The sequence below is a fragment of the Tiliqua scincoides genome, chromosome 5, assembly GCF_035046505.1.
Source record: "Tiliqua scincoides isolate rTilSci1 chromosome 5, rTilSci1.hap2, whole genome shotgun sequence".
In the NCBI taxonomy this organism is placed as follows: Eukaryota; Metazoa; Chordata; class Lepidosauria; order Squamata; family Scincidae; genus Tiliqua; species Tiliqua scincoides.
Window position 1 is genome coordinate 123,494,387 of NC_089825.1, and position 26,004 is coordinate 123,520,390.

Sequence of the window (26,004 nt, forward strand, 5' to 3'; positions counted from 1 at the left end):
GGAGTTGCTAGGGTGTGAAGGAGGGGAAGGGAGGCCCTGTTGGGAAGGAGGATCTAACAGGTTAGGGGGGGGAGAAGCTGGAAGCCAGGATGGCGAGTGTCACTGGCTGGGGCGGTTCTTAGTGGGTTACAGGAAGGGGAGAGAGAGAATTGACAGCCAGGATGCCTGGGTTCTATTTCCCTGGGACAAGGGTACCTTCTGAAAGGAGGGGGAGCAGATCGGCACCCAATGCTATCCAGGCAGAGGACAGTCTATACTTCTGAGGTCAAGCAAAAGCTCCCACAGGAAAGAAGCAGCCTTTCTTAGGACTCCTGGGCTGCTTCTCTTGGGTTTCGCTGTTTATTTCCCGATTCCTGCCTCCGCCCTCAGCACAGAGGCTGTGACAGGTGAGGTTTGACACTCCCTGGCTCCTCCTCTCTCTCACTCACACCCTCACCTGTTGTTCCTGTTCCGTTCCCACCTGATGGGAAATTTCCAACCACTCCGTTTTCCCACTGACTTGTGCACAGAGCCAGGAGAGGCCTGGGAGCCTCAATCGGAATGCTCCCCCAAGTTCCAAAATAATCTCCCTGCAAATTAAAAAAGAAAAACCCACGCACAAGCACAAAGCAGGTGAAGGGCGGAGCTGGAACTTTTCCCACAGTGCGCCATTCTCTCCTTGCAGGAAGCATTTAACATCTGAGCAAGCCGGCGAAGGATAAAGTGCCTAGGGGGGGATGTTCTCTTTCTCTCACACAATGCCAGAACCAGGGGACATCCACTAAAGTTAAGTGTTGGGAGAGTTAGAACAGACAAAAGAAAATATTGCTTTACCCAGCATGTAGTTAGTCTGTGGAACTCCTTGCCACAGGATGTGGTAATGGCATCTGGTCTGGATGCCTTTAAAAGGGAATCAGACAAATTTCTGGAGGAAAAAGTCCATCACAGGTTACAAGCCATGATGTGTATGTGCAACCTCCTGATTTTAGAAGTAGGCTGTCTCTGAATGCCAGGTGCAAGGGAGGGCACCAGGGTGCAAGTCTCCTGGTGTCTTGTGTGTTCCCTGAGGCAGCTGGTGGGCCATTGTGAGATACAGGAAGTTGGACTAGATGGGCCTTTGGTCTGATCCAGTGGGGCCCTTCTTATGTTCTTATGGCTGCTCTGCAACAGCTCATAATGGCTCCACACCTTGACCACTGTGGCACTCCAGCGGTCAAAAGTAGCCAGTCACCTGCACTTCCTGTAGAACCAGTGAATTCTGGGGTTTCCTCACCTTCACCCACACAACGGAAGTGTGATCTTCAAGAAGGATGCGTGAACTGTGCCCAGAAGGGGGAGCATCATTTAGGCAAGACCAGAGGAATATCTTCCCCTTGCAATTTCAAACCATGTGTGATTATTATTCCTCAGGAGTCCCAGAATTTCTGGGGAGCTGATGCAGAATGACTATTGTCAAAAAATATGAAATGGGGTCTGTGGACTAGATATGAGTGCCAAAGGATGTGGGCAGGGTTGCCAGTGCTCTAGGACTGGCCTGGAGTCTCCAGGAATCCACATCTCTCTCCAGGTGACTATAGAAACCAAATTTATGAGGAATGGTTAAAAGAGTTTGGTGTGTTTAGATTAGAGAAGAAACTATTACGAAGAGCTGCAACAGCTATCTTTAAATATCTGAAGGGTCTGGCTGCCACAAAGAAGGAGGGGTAGGTTTGCTTTCTGTGGTTCCTGCAGACAGGACTAGAATGAATGGGTAAACAAAATGGGAAAGTAGATTTAGGCTAGACATGAGGAAGAATTTCCCAACCATACGATTTGCCTGGCACTGGAGCAGTCTGCCTCATACAGCCAGGGTTCTCCCTCATTAGAAGATTTCAGAGGCTATATGCTCATCTGTCCGGGATGTCATAGTTGCCTGTGCTGAGCAGAGGGTTGGATTAGATCAGTGTTTCTCAAACTGTGGGTTGGGTCCCACTAGATAGGTTGCGAGCCAATTTCAGGTGGGTCCCCATTCATTTCAATATTTTATTTTTAACGTATTAGACTTGATGCTACCATAGTATCTGACTGCATTTGAGGAAATGTTACAGACCTGTAGTTTTAACAGACTACTGTGTATATACTTTTAACAATGATATTAAATAGGACTTACTCCTGGGTAGGTGTAGGTAGGATTGCAGCCTAGGATTGTTAAAAATTTCCCTGCTCGATGATGTCACTTCTGGTCATGACATCAGTTCCGGTGGATCCCAACAAGATTCTTTTTCTAAAAAATGGGTCCCGATGCTAAATGCGTGAGAACCACTGGATTAGATGACCTCAAAGTACCCTTCCAACTCTAGCATTCTATGAAAGCAATCCTGGAGATTTTAACGGGGTTCCCAGGAATTCCCAACATTACATTATGTTGAGAAATAAATCTCCTAAAGTGCAATCACAGTTGGTAAGCTTTTTTGTAGGCTGTGTATTGATTAACTGGTTTGAACAGATACTATTGCCCTAAGTTTCAGAGAAAGAGAGAGAGAGATGGTAAGCAGATGGGAGGGAGAGAGAGATTATAGCAAGCTGTAAAGTAAATACTGCAAATGCACAGTTCACTAGGCCCCACTTCCTTCTCAGAGATTCAGGCTTTCTTCCTAACCCAACACACTCCAACAGAACCCAGCATTCCCAACACAAACAGCCTCCGAGTATTATAATTAGTCAGAGTTCTCAATGGAGCAGTAGCACCTATCTTGTATTCTCTGGCACAGTGCCCCCTGGAGGCAAAATGCCACTTCTTCCCATTTCCTGAAGCCTTCGATTTGCTCAGCTCACTAAAGCTCTAATAAGTGATGCATTGAAGACACACACAAATACAAATAGTTGATCAATATTCATGGCTCCAGACATCCCACTTCTCTTCCTGGGAGAAGACAGAAATGAGAGCTAGAACGTCAATGAGCTTATTGCCAGGACAAATACATGCCACAGTTTGAAACGTATACACAGGGCTAGCTCAACCATGAAGCCGACCGAAGTGGTTGCTTCAGGGAGCAGACTGGCGGGGGCTCTATGCCTGCCCACTTACCCCACTATTGGAAGTGGTGGAGAGGAGAGTGGTGAGCTATAACACCTCTTTTCGACACTTCCTCTTCTTCTTCATCATCTAAAGAAAATATTTCTTTACTCAGCGTGTGGTCGGTCTGTGGAACTCCTTGCCACAGGATGTGGTGATGGGGTCTAGCCTAGACGCCTTTAAAAGGGGATTGGACAAGTTTCTGGAGGAAAAATCCATTACGGGGTACAAGCCATGATGTGTATGCGCAACCTCCTGATTTTAGAAATGGGTTATGTCAGAATGCCAGATGCAAGGGAGGGCACCAGGATGAGGTCTCTTGTTATCTGGTGTGCTCCCTGGGGCATTTGGTGGGCCGCTGTGAGATACAGGAAGCTGGACTAGATGGGCCTATGGCCTGATCCAGTGGGGCTGTTCTTATGTTCTGATGTTCATCCCCTTGTCACTTTTCAGATCCAAGGAGTGGGGAGGGGGTGGGGAGGCCAGCACACCCCCAGATAAGTATGGGGCAGCATTGGGCACAGCGCCTCAGGCATCATGAGGTCTTCAGCAAGTCTCATGTGTACATGCCTGTCAATTTCTTGTTCGGAGCAAAGGAGCTGTTTCAAGATACGTACTAGTCTTCCTGCTCAAATAAGGTTGCCAACTGCCCAGAAGAAACAGCCTGGCCTGCTCCTATACCTGTCAGAAGGTGTTGGCCTGCTGAAATCATGCAGTGAATCCTTTCAGGGCATTGGGATAACTATTATTACCTGCCACTGTTACAGATCAAGCTGATATTAAAAGATCAGGAACGGGCTGGTAAAAAATGGACAACCTTATTCCTCTTTTGAAGAGAAGGGTTTTATTTTTTTAAACCATTTCTGCCCAAAATTGCATATACACAACAGGGACCAAATGTGCACACCTGTGGGCCAGGCAGAAATGGGTTGGTGTGTGGGATTTTTTTTAAATAGGGGAGCACTCCCCTCAATTCCAATTTGGGGCACAAAATCTATCTTGCAATTCTGTATCCTGTGATAATGCAACAGCTTCAGGTTGCCAACTCTTCAACCAGCCATTGCAGTTGTACTTTCACTGCTCCCTGCTGCACATCACATACATTGGCAGGTGATCATGTTTCTAAAAGCTTCACTCTACTGTCTGATTTCTGCACATCAGGCTGCTGTTCAAGACACGAAGGGTTCTTCTGGTTAGCTGGCAACCCTACCCCCCCCCCCCATCATTGCACTGGGGGAGGGGAATTCAACATTTTCTGCAAATGGGGGGAGAGCATCCCGCCTAGCAAACTGTTGAATAACACCTTCTTCCAGATTTGTTTTAAGTGGAGCCAACACCTCCTGATGTCATGACAAAATCACAGGAGAACAGACTAGGGCCTCCAACTGTTTTAGAGAGCTTCTCTACTTGCATCTTTAAAGGCAGCTCAATTTGAGACAAGAACAGGTGACAATGGTTATTTTTCCTGCTGTGGAAAGCTCCATCTCCTGATTTCTGCAGAGCAAAGTGTCTTAAAGATGCAGAAAAAGGCCAAGTGATGATGGTATTTTTTTTTCCCTGGCCAGTTAAAACCATGGAATAGACACTTTTCATAAATGTACTTTGCTTGGGAGAAGATTGCTTGGGAGAAGATTTGCTTGGGAGGTTTGGGATCAGAGTTTTGGAATTCCCTGAGTTTTGGATTCCCTGCTGGAATCCATCATCCCACCTACTGTGGGAAGTGAAAGAATTTTGTCCCTGCAGCTCCAGTCATCAGCAGGACCTGTCACTCTCATCAGTGCGTATGCACCAACTCTGTCGTCTCCAGCAGAAGCCAAAGACAAATTCTACGATGACCTGGCCACCACTATCAAGAAGATCCCTGTAAAACAGCCATTGTTCATCCGCGGCGATTTCAATGCTAGAGTTGGTGCTGATTACAGTTCATGGCCCACTTGCTTAGGTCAGTTCGGCACTGGGAAGATGAACGAAAATGGCCAACGCCTGCTAGAGTTTTGCTGTCATCACGGTCTCTGTGTCAGCAACACGTTCTTCAACACGAAGCCCCAACATAGAGTGTATTGGAGACACCCAAGATCAAAGCACTGGCACCAGCTCAACCTGATTCTCACCAGACGCTCCAGCCTTCCAAGCATCAAGATCACACGCAGTTATCAGGGTGCTGCCTGCGACACTGACCACTCCCTGGTGTGCAGCAGAGTAAAACTGCAAGCAAAGTGACTGTAACACACGAAAAAGGAAGGAAGACCTCGCATTGATACCAGCAAAATCCAGGATCAAAGAAAAGTGGAGGATTTTGCACGAGCACGTGAGGAATCTCTTCCAGGCCCGGCCGACGCAAACTCATCCAACAGATGGGAACATTTCAAGAATACCGTTTACAACATCGCCTTGTCCATATTTGGCAAGAAGACCAACAAGGTGGCAGACTGGTTTGAAGCCCAGTTGACACCAGTCATTGAGGAAAAGAGGAGAGCTCAAGCAGCATACAAGGCCTGTTCCAGTGAGCACAACCTGCAGGTCCTCCGAGCTGCTCGCAGCAAAGTCCAGCAGACTGCCAGGAGATGTGCTAACGACTACTGGCTCCAGCTCTGTTCCCAGATACAGATAGCAGCTGACACGGGCAATATCAAGGGGATGTATGATGGTATCAAGCAGGCCCTAGATCCAACACAGAAGAAAATTGCCCCTCTGAAGTCTGCCGCAGGCGAGGTCATCCAGGATCAGACACAGCAGATGGAACGCTGGGTGCAGCACTACTCTGAGCTATATTCCAGAGAAAATGTAGTCACCGAAGAAGCGCTGAACAGCATTGAGTGCCTGCCTGTGCTGGAGGAGCCTGACAGTTAAACAACCCTAGAAGAACTTCACGTGGCCCTGGACTCCCTTGCCTTTGGCAAGGCACCTGGAAAAGACAGCATCCCTGCTGAAGTCCTAAAGTGCTGCAAAGAGATCATCGTCACTGAGCTGCATGAAATCCTCTGTCTCTGCTGGAGAGAAGGTGGAGTACCTCAAGACATGAGGGATGCAAACATCATCACGCTGTACAAGAACAAAGGCGACAGGGGTGACTGCAACAACTACCGTGGCATCTCTCTCCTTAGTGTTGTAAGAAAGCTATTTGCCCGAGTTGTACTAAAGAGGCTCCAGGTACTTGCAGAGAGCGTCTATCCAGAATCGCAGTGCGGATTCCGAGCCAGCAGGTCCACCACTGATATGGTATTCTCCCTTAGACAACTGCAGGAGAAGTGCAGGGAACAACGACAGCCACTCTTTATAGCCTTCATAGATCTCACAAAGGCTTTCGACCTGGTCAGCAGGGATGACCAGATTCTTCAAGAATCTTCAAGATTCTCCCCAAGATTGGATGTCCACCCAGGCTCCTTAGCATCATCAGATCTTTCCACAAGGACATGAAAGGCACTGTAGTCTTTGATGGCTCCACATCAGACCCCTTTGACATCCAAAGCGGAGTGAAGCAGGGCTGTGTTCTTGCGCCAACCTTGGTTGGGATTTTCTTCGCTGTCCTGCTGAAGCATGCCTTTGGAACTGCAACAGAAGGCATCTATATCTGGACCAGATCAGACGGAAAGCTCTTCAACCTCTCCAGGCTGAGAGCAAAGTCCAAAGTCCAGCTGAAATGTCTGCGTGACTTCCTCTTTGCCGACGATGTACCTGTCACTACCCACTCTGCCAAAGATCTCCAGCAGCTCATGGATCGTTTTAGCAAGGCCTGCCAAGATTTTGGACTGACGATCAGCCTGAAGAAAACACAGGTCATGGTTCAGGATGTGGACTCACCTACCTGCATTACAATCTCTGCACATGAACTGGAGGTTGTCCATGACTTTGTGTACCTTGGCTCAACGATCTCCAACACTCTTTCTCTCGATACCGAGCTAAACAAACGCATCGGTAAAGCAGCTACCACGTTTTCCAGTCTCACAAAGAGAGTCTGGTCCAACAAGAAGCTGACGGAACATACCAAGATCCAGGTCTACAGAGCTTGCGTCCTGAGTACACTTCTGTACTGCAGCGAGTCATGGACTCTTTGCTCACAAAAGGAGAGGAAACTGAACGCTTTCCACATGCGCTGCCTCCAACGCATCTTCGGCATCACCTGGCAGGACAAAGTTCCAAACAACACAGTCCTGGAACGAGCTGGAATCCCTAGCATGTATGCACTGCTGAAACAGAGACGCCTGCGTTGGCTCGGTCATGTCATGAGAATGGATGATGGCCGGATCCCAAAGGATCTCCTCTATGGAGAACTCGTGCAAGGAAAGCGCCCTACAGGTAGACCACAGCTGCAATACAAGGACATCTGCAAGAGGGATCTGAAGGCCTTAGGAGTGGACCTCAACAGGTGGGAAACCCTGGCCTCTGAGCAGCCCACTTGGAGGCAGGCTGTGCAGCATGGCCTTTCCCAGTTTGAAGAGACACTTGGCCAACAGACTGAGACAAAGAGGCAAAGAAGAAAGGCCCACAGCCAGGGAGACAGACAGGGACCCACTACACTTGCTCCCAGTGTGGAAGGGATTGTCACTCCCGAATCGGCCTTTTCAGCCACACTAGACGCTGTGCCAGAACCACCATCCAGAGCGCGATACCAGAGTCTTTCGAGACTGAAGGTTGCCAACACATATATGGGAGAAGATTTGATTAAGCTTATGGAACCTCACTGGCCTTGTTGCTTACAGTGAATAAAGGCAGCAGTGTATTATAGAAGAGTGTTTGACTGGAAGACCTAGGTTCAAATCTTCAGTCAGGTTTGAGTTGACTCATCTTGAACTAATTACTTTCTTTCAGCCTATCCACAGATTTGTGGCATGGACAAAATGGAGGTGGCAAGAATCTACCCTGAACTCCTTGGAAGGGTGGAATTAAAACATAAATCAGCACTGACAAAAATTAGTGGTTTTTTCCCCCAGTTATTCATTTTTTGTAGGGGGGCCTGCATGAGCTTCACGCATTCCATTATGGCAAGGTATCAAACAGCATGATTGCTGCTCTCAGTTTCTCCTTTAGCTGCCAGGGCTGTTGTTTATCTTAGAATATTTATATCCCACCTTGCCTACCTAGAGGAGAGCCCAAGGCATTGCACAGAGATTTAACACATAATAAAGCAATCAGATAAACATATAACACATCATAAAACAAGCCCAACCACTCAATAAAACAAAAAATATAAAACAGCAGTCAACAAGCATGGCACACCAAAGTCAGATGAAGCAATCATACTTTTACAATGAGTTCATGTCCAAAGCTCAATGAATCTCTGACAGGAGAGTGTTCCATAGGGCTGGTGACACCACCAAAAAGACCCTGCTTATTCTGGATGTCTGATATGCCTCTGGCACCCAAAACAAGGCCTCTACTCATCTGAGCGTAAAAGGGGGCTTATATAGGAGAAGGCAGCCCTTAAGGTACCTAGGATGAAACTGTTTTTGGCTTTCAAGTAATTGAATTAAGCCTGGAAACAAATTAGCAACTAGTGCAGCTCACCTACTGTAACATAGGGGTGGTACAATTCCTATAGGTGACCCTAATCACTCAGTAACCAGGCTGTAACATTTTATGCCAGTTGAAGCTTCTGGATCGTCTTCAAGGGCAGTCTCAACTAATGCACATTGCAGTAGTCCAATGTGAAAGTAAGTGCATCGATGACTGCGGCAAACTCATTTTGCTGAAATCTGTGGTGGTATGCAAACCACACTGCCATCTGCCATGTTCTGAAAAACTGAGGTTTTTCAGACGGTGAGGAACCTAGTGATGGTTGTCCTGCCTGACATCCTGTTTTCAACAGATCTTTAGGTTTTGCAGGAAGGAAATTAAGCAAAAATCCATCCAAACAACCCTATCTTAGAAACTGAGCTTAGGGTGGGGTTCACATGTGAGCAATAATGAGTTAGGCCATAGCACAACACCAGGACTCTCCGAAAAGAAGAGGCTTGTGGACTTCAGGTTGCCCTGCCTTTTCTGTCTTTTGCCTTTAATGGGACATGTGACCAAAGCTCAACCGGTGAAGCCTTTCCCATCACTGCATCTTCAGGATCAGCAACACAGTCGAATGTCACATCTAACTGCAGTTGTTACAAGTATAGAAAGCTTCCGAGTGAAAACAGTGGTGAGGTAACTCTCTGATAATCAGTTACATGGAAAGAAAACGGAACTCTGCTTGGTAAGAGCAACAGATGCCCTACAAGGTTACATTGGAGTTAAGACTTGGGGCTTTGCTGCTGGGCTAGGTCAGACAGGCCAAGTGCCAGGATTCCTGTGCCCATCAAATCTTCAGTGCAGAGCATGAGCTGGAATAACTGCTACTTCCTGGTCACCAACTAGGATCACCTTACCCATAAATGCAGGACCTATCCAAGATGACAGGTGGCTGTTGAAGGCATCAGAATTCATAAGAGGAGCCCTGCAGGGTCAGGCCAAAGGCATTCTTCAGTCCAGCATTCTTCTTCCCATTGTGACCCACTAGCTGCCTCCCATGATAATTGGGCTCTCCCAGCAACACCTTTTCAGCAGCACCAGTTCTGCCAGGTCTCTGGGAAGGAAAGATGGAAGGAGGTCTCAGAGGACAAGGAATACTATGGGGTATGGGACAGACCAAGAGGGGTGAGAGAAGAAGATGCTGTCAGAAGATGCTGGGAGAGCCCAGTTATCACACCGGCCGCCCTCTCAGCAGCGCCACTTCTGCTGCGGTAAAACTTTACAGACCACTTCTCAGCTGCTGAGCTACAAAGTGACACTGCAGCAGAAGTGGCACTGCTGAGAGGGCAGCCCATGTAATAACTGGGCTCTCCCACATCTTAAAAATATGACCAAGATATGCACAATTTTCTCATTTGCAGCTAATGAGTTTCTATGTGAGAACAAAGTGCTTATTTCTGGCCATCATCTGCTTAATGGCATCACTTCCTGCATAAAGATAACACTTCCAGGCTTCAGCAGTCACCATGAAAGCTGTTCAGCTCACTATAGGAAATGAGTTTGACACATCTGCTCTAGAACTTTTGGATAACAGCAAGGGAGCAGGTGCGTCTCCCCCTTCATCTCCTACTGCAGCCCCTTCTCTCCCTCACTCCATTAATTGATGCGGGAGTTACATTTGGGAAGAAGAACCCTTGAGAAGGTAACATGATCTGCACTTACGAAGATGTGGGAGAAGCAGAAGGGGTCACTCAGGGCAAGGCTACACCAGGAGGATGGACCAGGAGGAGGCTGCTAAGTGATAGGCACTCAAGGCCAACGTAAGTGAAGCAGGGACTCTGGGAGATGGGGCCTAGTGAGAGGGAGGGCGGCTCTGCCCCTTGAAGCTCCAGGTACAATATATTTTTATGCCAGAGTTAATGTTTGACCAGACACTGAGCTCCTCCTCGCCTCGTCACTTGAGCAACAGAAATTCCTCACTCTTTCTGCCACTTCTCTTCTGAGTTCCTAAATAAGCAGTGCTGGGGCTTACACCAGTGTGGAAGCCTTGATCTCCAAGGTGGTAACCCTGCCCTCTAATCTCAGACGTGCATGGGATTGGCAGTGGCTACTCAGTGGTGCCGGAAATGTACTCTGCACATGCTCAGAAGTCATCACATTATTACCTTCACAATGTCTAGCACTTAGAAACAGGTTTAGAGGCCAAGCCCTTTGCAGTAGAAAGTGTGTACAGTCACCTGCAGGGTATGGAGGGGGGAGGGAGGAATGTTCGTGCAAAAGTTGGTTTATCTGGCTCCAGTGGCAAGTTCACACGTGCATTTCCTCCAACCCATGATTTCAACACTGGGCTCATGTATGAAAGAGCCAGAAGGCCTCACAGGCACTTCTCACCTCCAGCAAACGACTTTGCGGTGGAAAGAGTTCTCATGTTCAGCTGCCAGTCATCTCATGGGGCGCCCATTCACGTGCACGTGTGAATCCGCTCTGGGATGCATCCGCCAGCCGGGTCCCTTCTTTATGAGGGTCTCGGTCACCATATGGGCGCAATGCCACTATCTCTGGGGTGGAGCCAGATCTTTCCTAAACGCCCCTCCTCCACTATTAGTGGAAGGCAAGTCCCGCAAGAAGAGCGGGGCAGCTGTTCTGGCTTTAGCCCAGCGGGGACTCGGATTCGTCTGCTGCGGACCAGTGGCGTAGCGAGAGGGGGGCCTCCCCGCGGCGTGCAAGCGACCCCTCCCCTAGGGAGCCATTCCGGGCGAGAGAGCAAAACGGGGGGGGGGGAATGCTTGCAATGGCTCTGGGGGGCCCTGCCAAACTTAGCGCTTCGCCCCCCTCTAGCTACGCCACGGCTGGGGACAGTACCTGGTGCAGGATCCCGAGTCCCGGGGCTGAGCTGGGGGGGAGAGTATGGTACCTGCATGTCGCCCCCCCCCCCTTTAGGATGCTCGGTGGGCAGCAGGAGGCGGCCAGGTGCGACGAGGGAAATGAACCTGCGAGACTGGGGAGGATGTGGGCAGACGCGAGGGGATCAAAGCGGGGGTCGTCGGCCCACCGCCCTCCCCAAAGGAAGCCGAGTTAATTGGGCTCCCGGGGAGAGCTGCGGAGCCTGGGAACCACAAGAGGGAGGGGAGAGGCCGAGCATCCTATTCTCCCCTCCCCTCCAGCTGCATCTCTATCCAGTCTCCGCTTTCACTTCTTCGCCCCCCCCCCCGATGATTCTGAAGGGCCCCCTCAAAGGATCGCATCCCTTCCTCGGGCTTTGGATTCAGTTTCTTGCTTGCTTAAAGTTCTCACGTGCTCACTTTGCTGTTCTTTTCAGGAATCTCCCCTCCCCATTTTGATTCTCACAACAACCCTGTGAGGTGGACTCCAGGTCACCTGCGACTGAGGGGGGGTGCTTGAACTGGAGCCTCCCCAGTCAGACTCCATCACTGCTTCTTTTTATCTGGAGTTTTGAACAGTTGCCTGCCAGGCAGAAATTCACCAGGTACTGTGCTAACTGGATAGGCTTTGTCTCTTGTCCTGCCAGGAAAAATAAGGGGGTAGCCTCCTCAACTAGCCTTTTCAAGAAGTGTAGATGGAACCCAGGAGTCCTGCTTCCCATCTCCCCTTCCCCTTGAGGAACCTGGGGGGGGGATGTGGTGCTGAAAGGATTTCTCCAGTAGGGGAGGAGAGAGAAGTGAGACAGGAAGGAGCAGGGAGGGGGTTGAGTGCCGATATATAGGAACCAGGCTGTGGCTGGAGGCATCACTGGCTGCTGTGCAAGGCAAGATGCTGCGGCTGGTTGGACTCTGGGCGAATCTCTGCATCATTTCTGGGATCTGGGCTGGACCATCCACAACTCAGGCAATCAGCAAGGGAGTGGTAAGCCTGGGTTCCCTGCAAGGCAGGGGAAGGAGAGGGGGTCCCGGGGAATTAGAGTTGGGGGCCATGAGAGCCAGGACCTCTGGATTTTCTGAAAAGGATCTAATGTTAGGAAGAGGGGACAGGAGGAGCTGGGACAGCAGGGTTCTCTTGGAGATCATTTGGATGGGGGGTTAAAGCCAAAGGAAAGTGGGGTGGGGAACTTCTTGCAGATGAAGAGCAAATGTAGACAGTAGGGTAGAATAAGGGGCTTGCGAGTCCTCTCAGTGTAGGGGTTATATTGAGTTTTTCTTTTCTTTTTTTCCCTTTCTTTTCTTTTTTTCAGTTCTTGCCCTAGAGGAAATGATTCCTTTTTGGGAGGGGGAAGTAAAAAATTGGGTTAAAAAATTGGTCCACCTCATTGGGAACTTGTGCTGCAACCAGCCTACAATCAGAAAAAGAATTGGTCTCTTGCACGACTGTTTCCTTTCTTCTTTCCTTCTTCTCTATCCCCCACTCTTATCTAGCAGTGAAGTATCACCTCTTCCTACTTTGTGATCAGATCTGTGGGTTCCTCCTTACCTGCATGGATCTATCCACTGGAGTAGAAGTGGCAAAGCTACCGCTATTTGCATGTCAGTTTCCCAAACGATGGGTTTAATTCTTGTTTTGAGTATCTGTTTTTGTAGAGCTGATCTTAGGCCTTGGGAAAAATCTAGGCATTTTGGCATTGGAAGGGCTGTTTGAATGAGCAAAGCAGCCTCAAAGAGGAGCAATCCTTACATGTTGGCGTCAATTCCCACTCTCCTCCTCCAAGAAGCTTGTTGCTTAGGTTGTGCCCCAATAAGCTGGTCCCTTGGGATTCTGTGGCTGTTTGTAACTCTGTTGCTTGCCAGTTGCCCCGAACCAGTATTACCCAAGCCTAAAACTGAGCGTCCCCTTTCTCTGTGGACAGTTGCTGCTACCCCTGTTGCAAGTCCTTTTCGTTGTTGTTCACACTGCCAAGCTCTTGAAAGGGAGGTACAAAGTCACAAGGGTGATATTCTGTATTGGAGCACATTTAATAGAATTTGACTGCCTTCTACACTGAAAGGTGCCAGATGTAGATGTAGAAAAGCTCCTGTGATAGATAAATATGCCTCCATGCTGTTGTGTTCATCTTCTTCTTAAACCCCAAACATTCGCAAAATCGGTTTTTCAGTGCTACCAGGGTTTAGCCTTGTCTCACACCCCTGAGTAGGTACAGAGCACCTTTGTCTCACTGGCTGTGAGAGAGCCAGTGTGCATGATCCAAAAGAGTGATTTCTAGGTGTAACTTCAGTCCTCATTTTGGAGCACTGGATTCCTTCCACTGGGAAGCAGAGACTTGCTATCAGCTTAGTGGAGCTGATCCAGTTCAGGGGCTTCAGATTTGTTGACTTGCTTGGGCAGGCTCTCCTTGAGCCCAGATTTTGCCTCCAGAAGTCCTGTTAAGCAGAATGTGGATTCACAGTTAAAATGCTCACCTTCCTCTTTCTGTACTGCATCAAGACACGATGCACCCAGAAGTGAAAGACTAGAAAATAAAAGGGGCCTGGCAGGTGTGCTGTTGGCTTATGCTCCTGCAGCTGCTGCCTAGGATGGAGTTGCCCCACACCTAAATTCAGCTACCTAGATATACTGAGGGATTTTGTTGCCGATTCCTGTAACTTGCAGCGTGGCTCACTTGCTTAAGTAACCTGCTGCTGTTTGCAGACTATTAATCTAATGGGGATAGATGCCCTTTCCTTTGGGCAGCGGATGAGACTGATCTCTTCCCACTCAATGATTCTGTTACTATTTCACACAACACATAATTAATTGATGCCGTTTGCTAACACAAGACGTGGTGGTTGTCACAAGATGACCTATAAAACAGACAAATTTATGGAGGAAATGTCTGTCAATAACTATTAGACATCATAGCAACCTGGAATCTCCATGTTCAGACAAAGAATACCACTGAATAGCAGCTGGGGGGGAGCAAGAGAAGAGGAGGGCTATTGCCTTCATGTCCTGCTTGTGGGTTTCTCAGAAACATTTGATTAGTCACTGTACGAAGCAGGATATTAGACTATATATAACTTTGGTCCAGCCCAGCTGGGCTTTTCATTTATGTTATCTCACTGCCTCAGTTTCCTCTCTGTAAAGCAAACATAAGAATGGCCCAGCTTTCAAGGTGGTGATCCTCTGTAGATGATATCCTCTCAGAAAGCCCTGTTGCAGGTGCCTTCCCCTTGGGTGGCAGCTCATGGCAGGGACTTCTCGGTTGTGGTGCCTGACTTGTTGGAGATTTGAAGTGCTCCTTCAGTGCTTATGGGCTATGGAGAATAGAAAAACATTTTGTTCTGTTGGGCCTTTAGTTCATGAGCTGCCTCTTTGGTTTTCTCTTTCTCCCTCACTCTGCTGTTCTCATGAGTGCCTTTGCGCATGTGCGTTTGGGTTGCATTATTATCTCCTAATTTAAATTTGTACTCCGCCTTGAGCATCCCATCAGAATTGGAAAAGCAGGATGCAAATGCTTTAAAATAGAATTAATAAATCATGAGAACCAGTGCAATAAATATTGCAGTGCTTTGCACGTTGGAAAAGTGCTTTATTATGAAAGATTAATAACACACTCCAGGCAGGTTTTGCGATGATGTGGGAAAGTGCAAGGAGCTCCCTGTGTTCACTTCCCTTCCTGGTGTGTATGTGTGCATCCGGATCGCTGAGTTTTCAGGCTGGTGAGCCTCTCAGAGCAATGACCTCCTGGCTACATGCATGTGTGTGTGTGGAGGGTGCGTGCCTCCTTGGAAAATGATTTTCCATTAGCAGCTTGTCTTTACCCAAAGAGAAGAGCAACTTGCACATCTCCACAGCTGGAAACAGCAGGGGTGCGTGTGTGCGCATAGATATAGAGAGAGAGAGCAAGGGAGGAAGAATGACCCATCCTGGAAACTGCTGCAAAAGGGTAGTTGTGGGGAGGTCACGGGGGTCCAGAGAAACCAGGGGGCGGCTCTTGGCTTCCTCAGCAGCCTTCAGGGAATGAAACAAAGGAGCATTGAGGCTGGTAGGGGGCTGTGATGAATTGGGAATGTATGAAACTCAATGGAGCAAACCCTCCAGCTGAGATTACACTGGTACTTCCTTTGGCCTTGGTTCATTAGAACCAGTGCCCCCTGCTGGAAGTGAAATGGTGAACCATTGAAGCTGCTAGATGGAGCCAGACCATTCGTCCAGCCATTTTCAACCACTGTGCCATGGCACACTGGCGTGCCATGAATTGTCTGCAGGTGTGCCGCGAGAGTTTTGTGGAGGGTCCTTTGTTAGTGGGGCCAATGGGGATGTGAGCTCCCCACCAACATCATGGTGTGCCTTACCAATTGTCAAAAAACAGATGGTGTGCCTTGACAATTTTTGTACTTTGTCAGTGTGCCATGAGATGAAAAAGGTTGAAAATCACTGCATTAGTCTGTTCAACACAGTGCTACCAACTCAGGTTGATGGCAGTTCTCCAGGTCTCAGGCAGAGACGTGTCTTTCCCAGTCCTCTTCCATGTGATCTCATTTAACAGGAGGGGCTGGGGATTGAACCTGGGATCCTCTGTATGCATAGCATGTGCTTCGCCACTAAGCTGTGCCCCCACGAAGCCCCTTGCGTCTGTTAACCCCACATTTTGTCACACTTCCTAAACCTCCCAGGTTTGCCTGACCAGAGGTGACCATGGGACCAAATATGTCCCATGAAATACAGAAAGCAGCATCTCTCTCACACCACTGCCAGGAATTTGAAAAAGAATGATCTTGTGGTGCTTTGACGTTTGCGCACCTTCTTATTCCTCGTGATTCACTCCTCCTGTCTGATGGACCTATTTGAGATCTCTTGTATTTTGGCTGCCCTGATGTGCAAAAGGAGCCTCCTCAGAGCACTGCTTTGCAGGCTTCCTTCTTTGGAACTAGCAGTTCTCACTGTTCCCTTTTCCCCTTAAGTAACAGGGAAGCAGTTGAGCACATCAGAGAAACTGAAGGGGAAGCGAAGAATCCCCCTCCTTGGCTAAAGTAATGGAAGAATATCTCTCTTCAGCCACAAAAATTAATCAGAAGCCCCTGTGCTCTGCACATATAATAATAATAATAATAATAATAATAATAATAATAATAATACTACAGGTATTTATATACCGCCTTACTTGGTCTTTATTCAAGACTTTATTCAAGGCGGTTTACATAGGCAGGCTTTATTTAAATCCCTTATTAAATAGGGATATTTACAATTTGAAAGAAGGTTCTTTCTTTCAAAAACCACTACATTCAGGTGTTTCATTCCGATCTGGCTTCACATTCTGGCCTCCATCCTCCCACGCTCAGAGCAGGTGGAATAGCTCGGCTTCAGCTTGTCAGCTGCTTCAAGGTCTTACGGTGCTGGTGGCCTCGAACTGGCGACCTTGTGGATGTTATCTTCAGGCAGACGGAGGCTCTACCCTCTAGACCAGACCTCCTGCCCATATATATGGAAAGGATGGGGCAGGACGAGTTAAGAACCCCTCTGGGTTGTGGTTGCAGAAGACCAGCTAACACACTTTACTCCCTTTGTGGAGTTTCCACCCTTTTTGCTGGCAGAGCTCTTGTGCCTTAAGCAACTGTGCAACAGGTAGACAATCAGTAGGTAGACATTTTCGCCATCGATGTATCTCTACCCCACAAAAAGCAGACCTGTAGAATGTGGCCCTGTTGACTATTGAAGGCATAGGAGCCCTGTGAGGGAAGAAAAGGTGGCAACCTTTCAGGTATACCTGTCTGCTGGCTGTTAAATCCATCATTTATGTTCTTGCAGGAATGGCTGACCCGTTACGGCTACCTTCCTCAACCAGACCCCATGGCAGCCCGTCTTCAGACCCAGGAGGAATTGTCCAGTGCCATCAAGACCATGCAAAGATTTGCAGGGCTGCCTACAACAGGAAAGCTGGGTAGGCGTGGTAGAGTTCCAGCACTATTCTCCAAGGGAAATGATGGGGGGTGGTGGTTGCTGCCTCCTTTTCTAGGAAGATTTTGTGTAATCTAAACCTTTGGACAGTTGGGAAAGAACAATAAAGACCAAGAATACCTTTCCCTTTGCACTGGGAACCATTTGACACGACCTGCAGTAGTAAATGTGTGTGGTTGGGAAGGGGCAATAGCTCAGGACTAGAACGGCTTCTTTACTCATGCGGTGCCAAAGCTGCAACTGTGGGCCTCTCCAGTTAAAAGGTCAGGTAGGAGGTGATGGGAAAGGTCTCTGCTGAACAGCTGATGCCATCAGAGTGGACAGTGCTGGGTTAGATAAGTGAATATCTACTTCCATGAAGGGGAACTGGATATGTGCAGATCCCAGATCCCTAACGATACTTCTCGCTGGACTCCAGACTCATTATGTTACATCTAGCATTCTACAGGTACACATACAATACTTTTGGGTGTATGTGTCTTATAAGGTGCACTGGGTATGAACCTGAGGTGCCAGACCAGGAGTGGGGCAGAGGTAGTCAGCAGCAAGTCAACAGAGGCAGGTTGGAAGAGCACCTAGGGATGACAGACACTACTCTGATGAAAGCCAGAGCCTGTGCCCGGTCCAATGATGCCCCAAGCTGTACCCCTCAGAGGCTCTTCAGAGAGATAGCATCCTGACCCAGAGCCTTTCATTACATGGCCATCGCTATCATCTGCCCGCATTGGAGAGAAGAAACAAGCTGAGTGGTGACTGGTTCAGAAGCTCAGCCAGTGAGGTCCACTGAGTTTCTCTTTTTGCAGATGGGGTGTTTGTAGTTAAGCCAAGCCAGGGTTTAGACTGCCCTGGGTTAACTGTAAAACCAAACAGACACAGAAGATTATGAAGGATTGGACAGAGCAATTTATGGCCACACACAAAGAACCTCAGCATTAAACCCTGCCTCTTGTCAAGACCACTCTCTGTTCCTCATCTTATTCTTACGAGTTCTTGACACTCTACTGCAGATGAGAAGACCTTGAGCATGATGAACAAGCCTCGCTGCTCCCTGCCTGACATTATCGGCACCTCTGAGCTGATGCGTCGCAGGAAGAGGCGTTATGCTCTCAGCGACTCTACCTGGAAAAAGAAGGCCTTGACATGGCAGTAAGTGAGCTCCCATCTGTCCCACCTCCAGTAAAAGATGGGGGCTGAGGGAGCAAAACCACAGTTCATTTCCTGTTACTCTGTCTCCCTGTGGTTTATGTTCCCACAAGCTCATTGTATTGTTCTATCTCATCTTTTCATTCATTTATTCTTTCCTCCTGTGTTACCCCCCTGTTTCTCATGTTGCAATTGGATACCTGGATGTGGTAACGTATCGTCTCCATTCTATCATTTTCCTGGTCTTGCTGCTCCCCTTGTTTGCACTCTCTCATAATTTTGTCTCTAATCCTCTTCTAACCCTTTCCCCTCATCAACTTCAATTTCCCTATGCCCTTTTTACTTTTTCTCATTGTAGTGTTCGTTCCTTCCCCCATTCCTCCCTCCTGAGTGCTGGCCATGTCCGGAACATTCTTTACTATGCCTTTCGGGCCTGGAGCAACGCCTCAGCCTTGACCTTCCATGAAGTGGGCCTCAAAGAAGCTGACATCGTGGTGGACTTTAGCCGCTCATATCATGAGGACAGTTATCCTTTTGATGGGCCTGGAGGCACCCTGGCCCACGCTTTTTTCCCTGGTGAACACCCAATCTCTGGAGACACCCATTTTGATGATGAAGAGACCTGGATCTATGACCCAGGGAATGAGTCACCAGGTATGTTCAGCACCAGAGAATCGGTGCTGGGGTGGGGGATACAGGGAGGCATTGAAGAAAAACTGTCATGGTTGAAATTCTCTTTTTCCTGGCATTAGGTCGTGGCACGGATCTCTTTGCTGTGGCAGTGCATGAGTTTGGCCATGCCTTGGGGTTGGCGCACTCATCTGTCAAGGAGTCCATCATGATGCCGTATTACCAGGGCCCTGTTGGGTTGCCTCATCAGTACCAGCTCCCTCTCGATGACATCATGGGGATTGAGCAAATCTATGGTGAGAGACATCCCTGTCAGGAAAGAGCTCCTTGTCTAATTTTCCTCTTGCCGCCTTTTCCTCTTCCCTTCTGTCAAAGCCTTGTCTTTCCCCAGCCAGATCATAGTGTTATATAACAGCCTGCACCAGTTGTCAGTTGGAGACTGTATGTGTTACAATAAAATAAATCACAAACTTCTTAAATCACCTCAGGAATGTCAGCAGATAAAAGCTGAGGAGGAACCCACACGTAAGGCACAATAGCAGTCTGCACTATTACAGGATTTTCTCCTATGTGCATTTTGGGGGCTTACTCATTCTTCTGCCTGAGGTTCTGCTTCAGTATTTCTGTGCTTGCTCAATTTTGTCAAGTTTTCTTTCAACATTTTAACTATAGAGTTGAAAAAGGCTGGGATGAGAACGCAACTCGGGATGACTCGGCTTGAGTTGCCCAAACGCGTGTTTTTGGATGACATGTGTGGACTTGAGTCATAGACATCACTGACCCTGACTCGACTCGCAACTCAGGGCCAGTGACACTAAAAACACATCTAGACTCAAAATGACTCAAGTACTACCACGAGTCCCTACCTTGTGTGTGCTCCAGCTAACTTTTTTTTCTTCCTTTCTTCCACATCACACCAAAGACCTAATGGCAATCTGGAAGCAAGCGTTCTGAAAGACTGCAGCAGATGTGGTGGGAGGGTAGGTTCCAGGAGGTGGGGGCTGGGATGATTGAGGGGAGGAAGAAGGCTTACATTTGGGGGGGGGGCTGTGAAGTTTTGCTCAGGGAAGTTCTTGACTCATGACTCAAAAGACTCTAAATTTCTCAAGGGTCAAGTCGTGATGGCTGCATGCTATGTCTCGTCTCAAGTTGAGTCGCGGGTCGCTAACTTGGATTGGGACTCGGGCTCAGTGACTCAAGCACTTCCCTGGGAAAAGGCCATTCCTAACTCCGCCTCTCAGTCTTAATTTTCTTGCTCTTTCACCCTTCCACATACATATTTATCTTCTCCAAGTCAGGGTATGTCTTTGGGCTGGGTGGGATTATTTGCTGCTGTTTTGACTTGCTCTTTCCTCATTATTCCTTGGCTGCAGGTAAGCGCCATTCTGATTCCCCTCCAGAGCGAGAGGGCCCGGTACTGCCAATCCCCACAGCACCTCGCATCCCCAGCCTGCCACCAAACAGGCCCACACATGGGTGAGTGCTGTTCTTGGTTGGATGGTTGGTTGGCAACCTTCAGTCTCGAAAGTCTATGGTATAAGCCTACAGCACCTGGTATTCTCAGGCGGTCTCCCATCCAAATACTAACCAGGCCTGACTCTGCTTAGCTTCCAAGATCAGAAAAGATCAGACATGTGAAGCTACCTTCTACAGGCTGACAATTCTGCAAACTCTCTCTCTTGTTAAATGCTTGAGCTGGGGGCTTACTGTATATATATATATATAATGCCAGTCACTGAGCCAAAATGGAAGCAGGGTGCAGGCCCAATCAGGACTAAGGAAACAACACAAGTTAATTAATGGTGAGCTGGTGGGAACTTGACCCCGTGATCAGAGGATCCCACTAGTTCCATCTGAAATAGAGACTCAAAAACCACTCCATCTAGATTGTCAGGAGACTCAGGAAGACGGGGGCACCAACCAATTGGTAAGAGCCTGACTCCTATCAGAAGCGTGTGACAAAATTCACCATAGACCAGTAATTATCTGGAAGGAAGGCTCATAGCCAGGGAGACAGACCAGGGACAGACTGCACTTGCTCCCGGTGTGGAAGGGATTGTCACTCCCGGATTGGCCTTTTCAGCCACACTAGACGCTGTGCCAGAACCACCTTTCAGAGCGCGATACCATAGTCTTTCGAGACTGAAGGTTGCCAATACATAGTAATTATCTGGGTAGTCGAAGATGCTTCAAGATTGACACATTGACAGAAACAAAATCTTGGGCCCCCCCAAATGTTTCTCTTTCTTTTCCTTTCAGGCCACACCTCCCATCACCTGATCGTTGCAAGGCCCAGTTTGATGCCATCGCAAACATCCGTGGGGAAGTTTTCTTCTTCAAGAGTAAGCAAAGCGAGGAAGGCTTTCCTTGTCTAGTGTGCTGGAAATTTGGACTCTGGACTCGTGCACCCAACCTAAACCTACTGATCAATTTTATCCAGCCTTTTGTTTTCTTGCTTTGCCATAAAGGATAGGCACCAGCTGTCACCCCCTCTCACTGTTCTTTGTGAGGCCCTGTTCCATTCTTGCTGTGATTTTTTTTTTAAATCAAATGCTTTGAGATTTATGCTGTAGCAAGATGTGGTAGCCCTCTTCAAATGGTGTCACCATACTGAGATTGCATGGAGGCAGGTGGGCGTACTTCATGTCTTGAGAGCCAAACCATATGTGTCTTGGAGATCTGTGATCTTTCTCTTTTCCTCAGAGCAGCTGTGGGGAGGGAGCTGCCAACTTGATCGGGTTAGAGGCTCCATGAGAGGGTCTGTTTAATAACTTCTCCTGCACCACATTCATGATTTTTAAATCAACCCCTGTAACTACCATTAGCAACAGCAAGGGGAAAGACAGGTACCTGTATTGTATTTGTCTCTTCAGTGAGCCTCATAGAAGCTCTTGGAAGGAAGTTTTTAGACTGGAGAAAGACTTTGTAGCATAATGAGTGGTTTGCATGCAGAGGGGTCCGCCATCAAACTCTGGCAGTAGGTCAGATGGCAGGCAATGGAAACAAAATTTCAGGCGCTGCTTGAAATCTTGGAGAGCATGTACCAGTTGGAGTAGATAACATTAGGCTAGGCTAGAATAATAGATCAGTTGTTTGACTTGGGACTGGCCAAGACTTCCTAGTGCCTGAGGCAGCATACCAAATACTGCTCCCTCTTAACTGGTGATGTTCCAACCTCTAGTCCTCCTACTCCGTGGATTAGAAAGGGAAGAGGGGGAAGGAGTGGAAGAGGAAGTGTGGAGGAGAGGAGAATGGTGGGCTAGAGCATCACACTTCCTGTTTTCAGTCCTCCTTTTCCAATCCAGTCAGTGTGAGGAGGAGAAGTGGGAGGATGGAATGGGGCCCTCCCTGCCAAGCTGCTGCCCAAGGCTGCCACTCACGGTTGGGTCGACCTTGGTGATCTGATTTGGTATGGCAGCTCTTTGTGTTCATAGTGGTTCATAAAAACCTTACAGTTTTGGAGTCCTTCGCCACTAGCAGCTGCCTGAGGTGCAATTGTTTGTTCTCCGTGGCAGGGCATCGTTTGAGTTGAAATTTGTTTCTCATGAGTTTGGGAGGGACAGGGTGTCCTTGAGTTTGGTTCCTGGTCCAGTTCACAAGGCAACGTAACTTTTTCACAGAGAAACACTTCTGGAGAATGCAGCCTGCCGGTAACCTGATTTCACTGGAGCCAGCACAGATCCTGCGGTTCTGGAATGGGCTACCCCCTGATTTCAAGGCCATTGATGCTGTTTATGAGCGCACCAATGACAGCCAGATTGTATTCTTCATTGGTAAGCACAGCAGAGTGGTGATGGTTGGGACTCCTGGCTTCATGGGAAGGAGAGGGCAGAGCACAATGAAAAGCTAATTTTTCCCCCATCAGTGTGATGTATGTGTTATGGACATTCTTTATATCAACCTGCTAGGCTTTCTTCACTTGCTCTTTTGCTCAGTGTCTTCCCTCTTTTTCCTCCTTGCAGGGTCCCACTACTGGGTTTTCACTGATACTCAGGTCAACCAAGGCTACCCCCATCCCATATCAGACCTTGGCCTCCCCCCTGGCACCATCATTGGTGCTGCATTTGTGTGGCCTCACAATGGCAAGACATATTTCTTAGCCAAGGATCAGTACTGGCGCTATGACGATCGGATGGGGCAGGTAGAAGCGGGATACCCCAAGCCTGTCACCCTTTGGAAAGGGGTTCCTAGTGAGCTGGATGACGTCACTCGCTGGAATGATGGTATGTTAGCCTGAAACCTTTTCTCTCTCAGAGAGACTAGATCCTCTCTAGACTTCTTATAACATTTATCAGTGTATAATAGCTCTAATTGTGAAGATTCAACCTAATCTGTGTGCGCATGGCAGAATGCAAAATCCGACACAGAATTCTTGAATCTCAGTTTTTCTAAAGGCAGCTCTCACAGTTGCACAAGGAAGTCTGAAAAGTTATTGCTGAACTTTGAAGAAAAGTTCACAAAAGAGTGGTGGCTACAGCCTTCTTCTGAGGAGCCAGCCTGACACCCACAGAATGACGTTCTAAATGGAATTCTGTGCTGGAATTTGACTTGTCACAGGCAGCCGGGCACATGGACCACTTCAAAGCCAGCCCTTCGGGCTTCACCCAGTCTCCAAAAGCCAGCCCAAAGAAGGTCCCATACCACAAACCTCTGGTAAAAGCAAACCGATCACCGGAAATTTTGTGGTGAAAGGGCTTTAGGGGTTCATTGAAGAGGCTGGCTAGGTGGAAAGTGGGGAAACCAGTGCAGAACAGTCAGACCTTAAAGATGAGGAGTGTGATGTGATAAAGTAATTATATCATGTTACCATGTTGGCAACCTTCAGTCTTGAAAGACTCTGGTATCGCGCTCTGAAAGGTGGTTCTGGAACAGCGTCTAGTGTGGCTGAAAAGGCCAATTTGGGAGTGACAATCCCCTCCACACCGGGAGCAAGTGCAGTCTGTCCCTGGCCTGTCTCCCTGGCTATGGGCCTTCCTTCTTTGCCTCTTAGCCTCAGACTGTTGGCCAAGTGTCTCTTCAAACTGGGAAAGGCCATGCTGCACAGCCTGCCTCCAAGCGGGCCGCTCAGAGGCCAGGGTTTCCCACTTGTTGAGGTCCCCTCCTAAGGCCTTCAGATCCCTCTTGCAGATGTCCTTGTACTGCAGCTGTGGTCTACCTGTCATTCCAATAAACATATAAATGAAAACTTAAATATGTGTTACTGTTTGAGTTTGAATATGTTGCTCATCCGATTTGCTTTTTCAAGATCTTGGACAGAGCACTGTCTGTCAGAGGCCGGTTTATGTCCACACCGAGCCATTGCGTAATTTCTTCCACATTTTTCCTTCTGTTCCCACGTATAAAAAGGCTGAAGTTTACTTTGGAATTTTCACTGAAAAAATCAGGAAAGGGGGTTGGTGTATTTCTGAGGGGGCCTGGCCTCCACCTGCTCCTCTGGGGCTCTGTTGCCAAGTCTAGAGAGGGAAGGGAATTTCGCAACTGAGGGACAGTCACTTACTCCCCAAGGTGGTTAGCTCAGGGACATTTACTATAGATGACTTTATTTTGAAAAGCACTTCACAGAGAGCAGGAGCCCCAATTTCCCAGCCTCTAGTAGTTTCCTTGTTTCCCAGTCTTGCACACATTGAGGATCGGGAATGGAATTTTAGCTTCCCAAATGGCTTTTTGAGGGTTGGGGCTCCCCTATTGGCTGCCACTAAGGCTGGATGCTTTCCTTCCAACTCCTTCGACACTTTGCCCCATACTTAACTTTTGTCTTTGTCTCCTCCTACAGGTAACACTTATTTTTTCAAGGGCACCAAGTACTGGCGTTTTACTGGTGGCAATGTGGAGGCGGATGCTGACTACCCCCGTTCTACCTCCCAGGACTGGATGTATTGCCAAGCCCCTGCTCCTGCCCCTACCCCTTCCTCACCACCTGCTCCTGGGGGGCGCGGAAAAGAAGGCATGTGCCTCTGTCGGGGGTCTGCCCTGAAGTTAGCACCCCTCTTGGCTTGGATTCTGGCTTTCGCGTGGGCCTTGTGCTGACCCCCTTGACCAGCTACAAACGAATGCACTTTATATACCAAAAGGAGAGGACTGGCTGGAAGAGGAATGCCACAGCCCCAGAAACTCCTGCAGAGTTGCCGCTTTCTCTCCTTCCTTTCTTTTTGTCCTCCATGGTGCTCTTCTGAAGTTCCCTCTCCTGCCTACTTGATCCCCTGAACTTTATCTCCCTCAGCCCTTTCTGTGTTTTCTAAAAAGAGAAATGCTGGGGCTTAAGCCTTCTTGCAAGCCATACTCCCATCACCTGGCCATCCCCTCCCAAATCTCAGGTGTGCAGCAGTAGGCTATTTATTTCTCAGGGGTGAAAGAAGGCACTCTGCTCATGTTCAGATGTACTGCCTTCTTTTATTACTGCCTGCATCACCAGACTGGGTCCAAGTCAAGCCTGGTGTGCTTGATAGTGCTTTAGCTATCCTGCATGGAGTACCTTCTTTCCTTAAAGAAATAGAAGGGGAGACCAGAAATTAATCCTGTGGATTTTCAGGAGGCTATCTGGCTAGCTTTTGTGGGAAGCAGGATGCTGAGGTAGCTAATGGGCCTTTCATCTGATCCAGGCCTCAGAACTTCCTCTGTTACAAGCAGATAAGCATTAGTGGAGGATGGGAGACAAGGAGGTCATTCTGTTCTACCTCTGAGTCAAATGTGCCCACACTTGGATACTCTATAACTGATCTGATGTATATTCAGTTGGACCACACAGGATCTTGCCTGGAGCAGCAGAAGGGCCATCAGAAAACCTCCAGGCCCCTTTCAGAGTCATGACTCCCAAGAAGGGACCAGGATGAAGAGACTGGTAACTGGAGTTTGTGTGATGCAGAACCTAGCCATAAGTGCAAATAAGAGGTGTGTTGTCCTTACTGTTTTTATAATGAAAGCCAAATGGAAACAGC

At 48.3% G+C, this 26,004-nt stretch overlaps 1 protein-coding gene across 2 annotated transcripts; it reads left to right on the plus strand.

Moving 5' to 3' along the window:
* The first annotated feature begins 12,235 nt into the window (after window positions 1-12,235).
* MMP25 (matrix metallopeptidase 25) lies at window positions 12,236-26,004 on the plus strand. 2 transcript variants are annotated; one of them, XM_066628058.1, is made up of 10 exons: window positions 12,236-12,334; window positions 17,147-17,279; window positions 18,304-18,442; window positions 18,798-19,093; window positions 19,192-19,365; window positions 20,443-20,545; window positions 21,329-21,411; window positions 22,690-22,842; window positions 23,032-23,292; window positions 24,843-26,004. In XM_066628058.1, exons 1-10 carry the CDS (start codon window positions 12,242-12,244, stop codon window positions 25,094-25,096), a joined length of 1,689 nt encoding a protein of 562 aa, XP_066484155.1. In that variant the 5' UTR covers window positions 12,236-12,241; the 3' UTR covers window positions 25,097-26,004. The 2 variants fall into 2 exon arrangements, with proteins under 2 accessions (XP_066484155.1, XP_066484156.1); XM_066628059.1 differs by having other exon boundaries at window positions 18,831-19,093.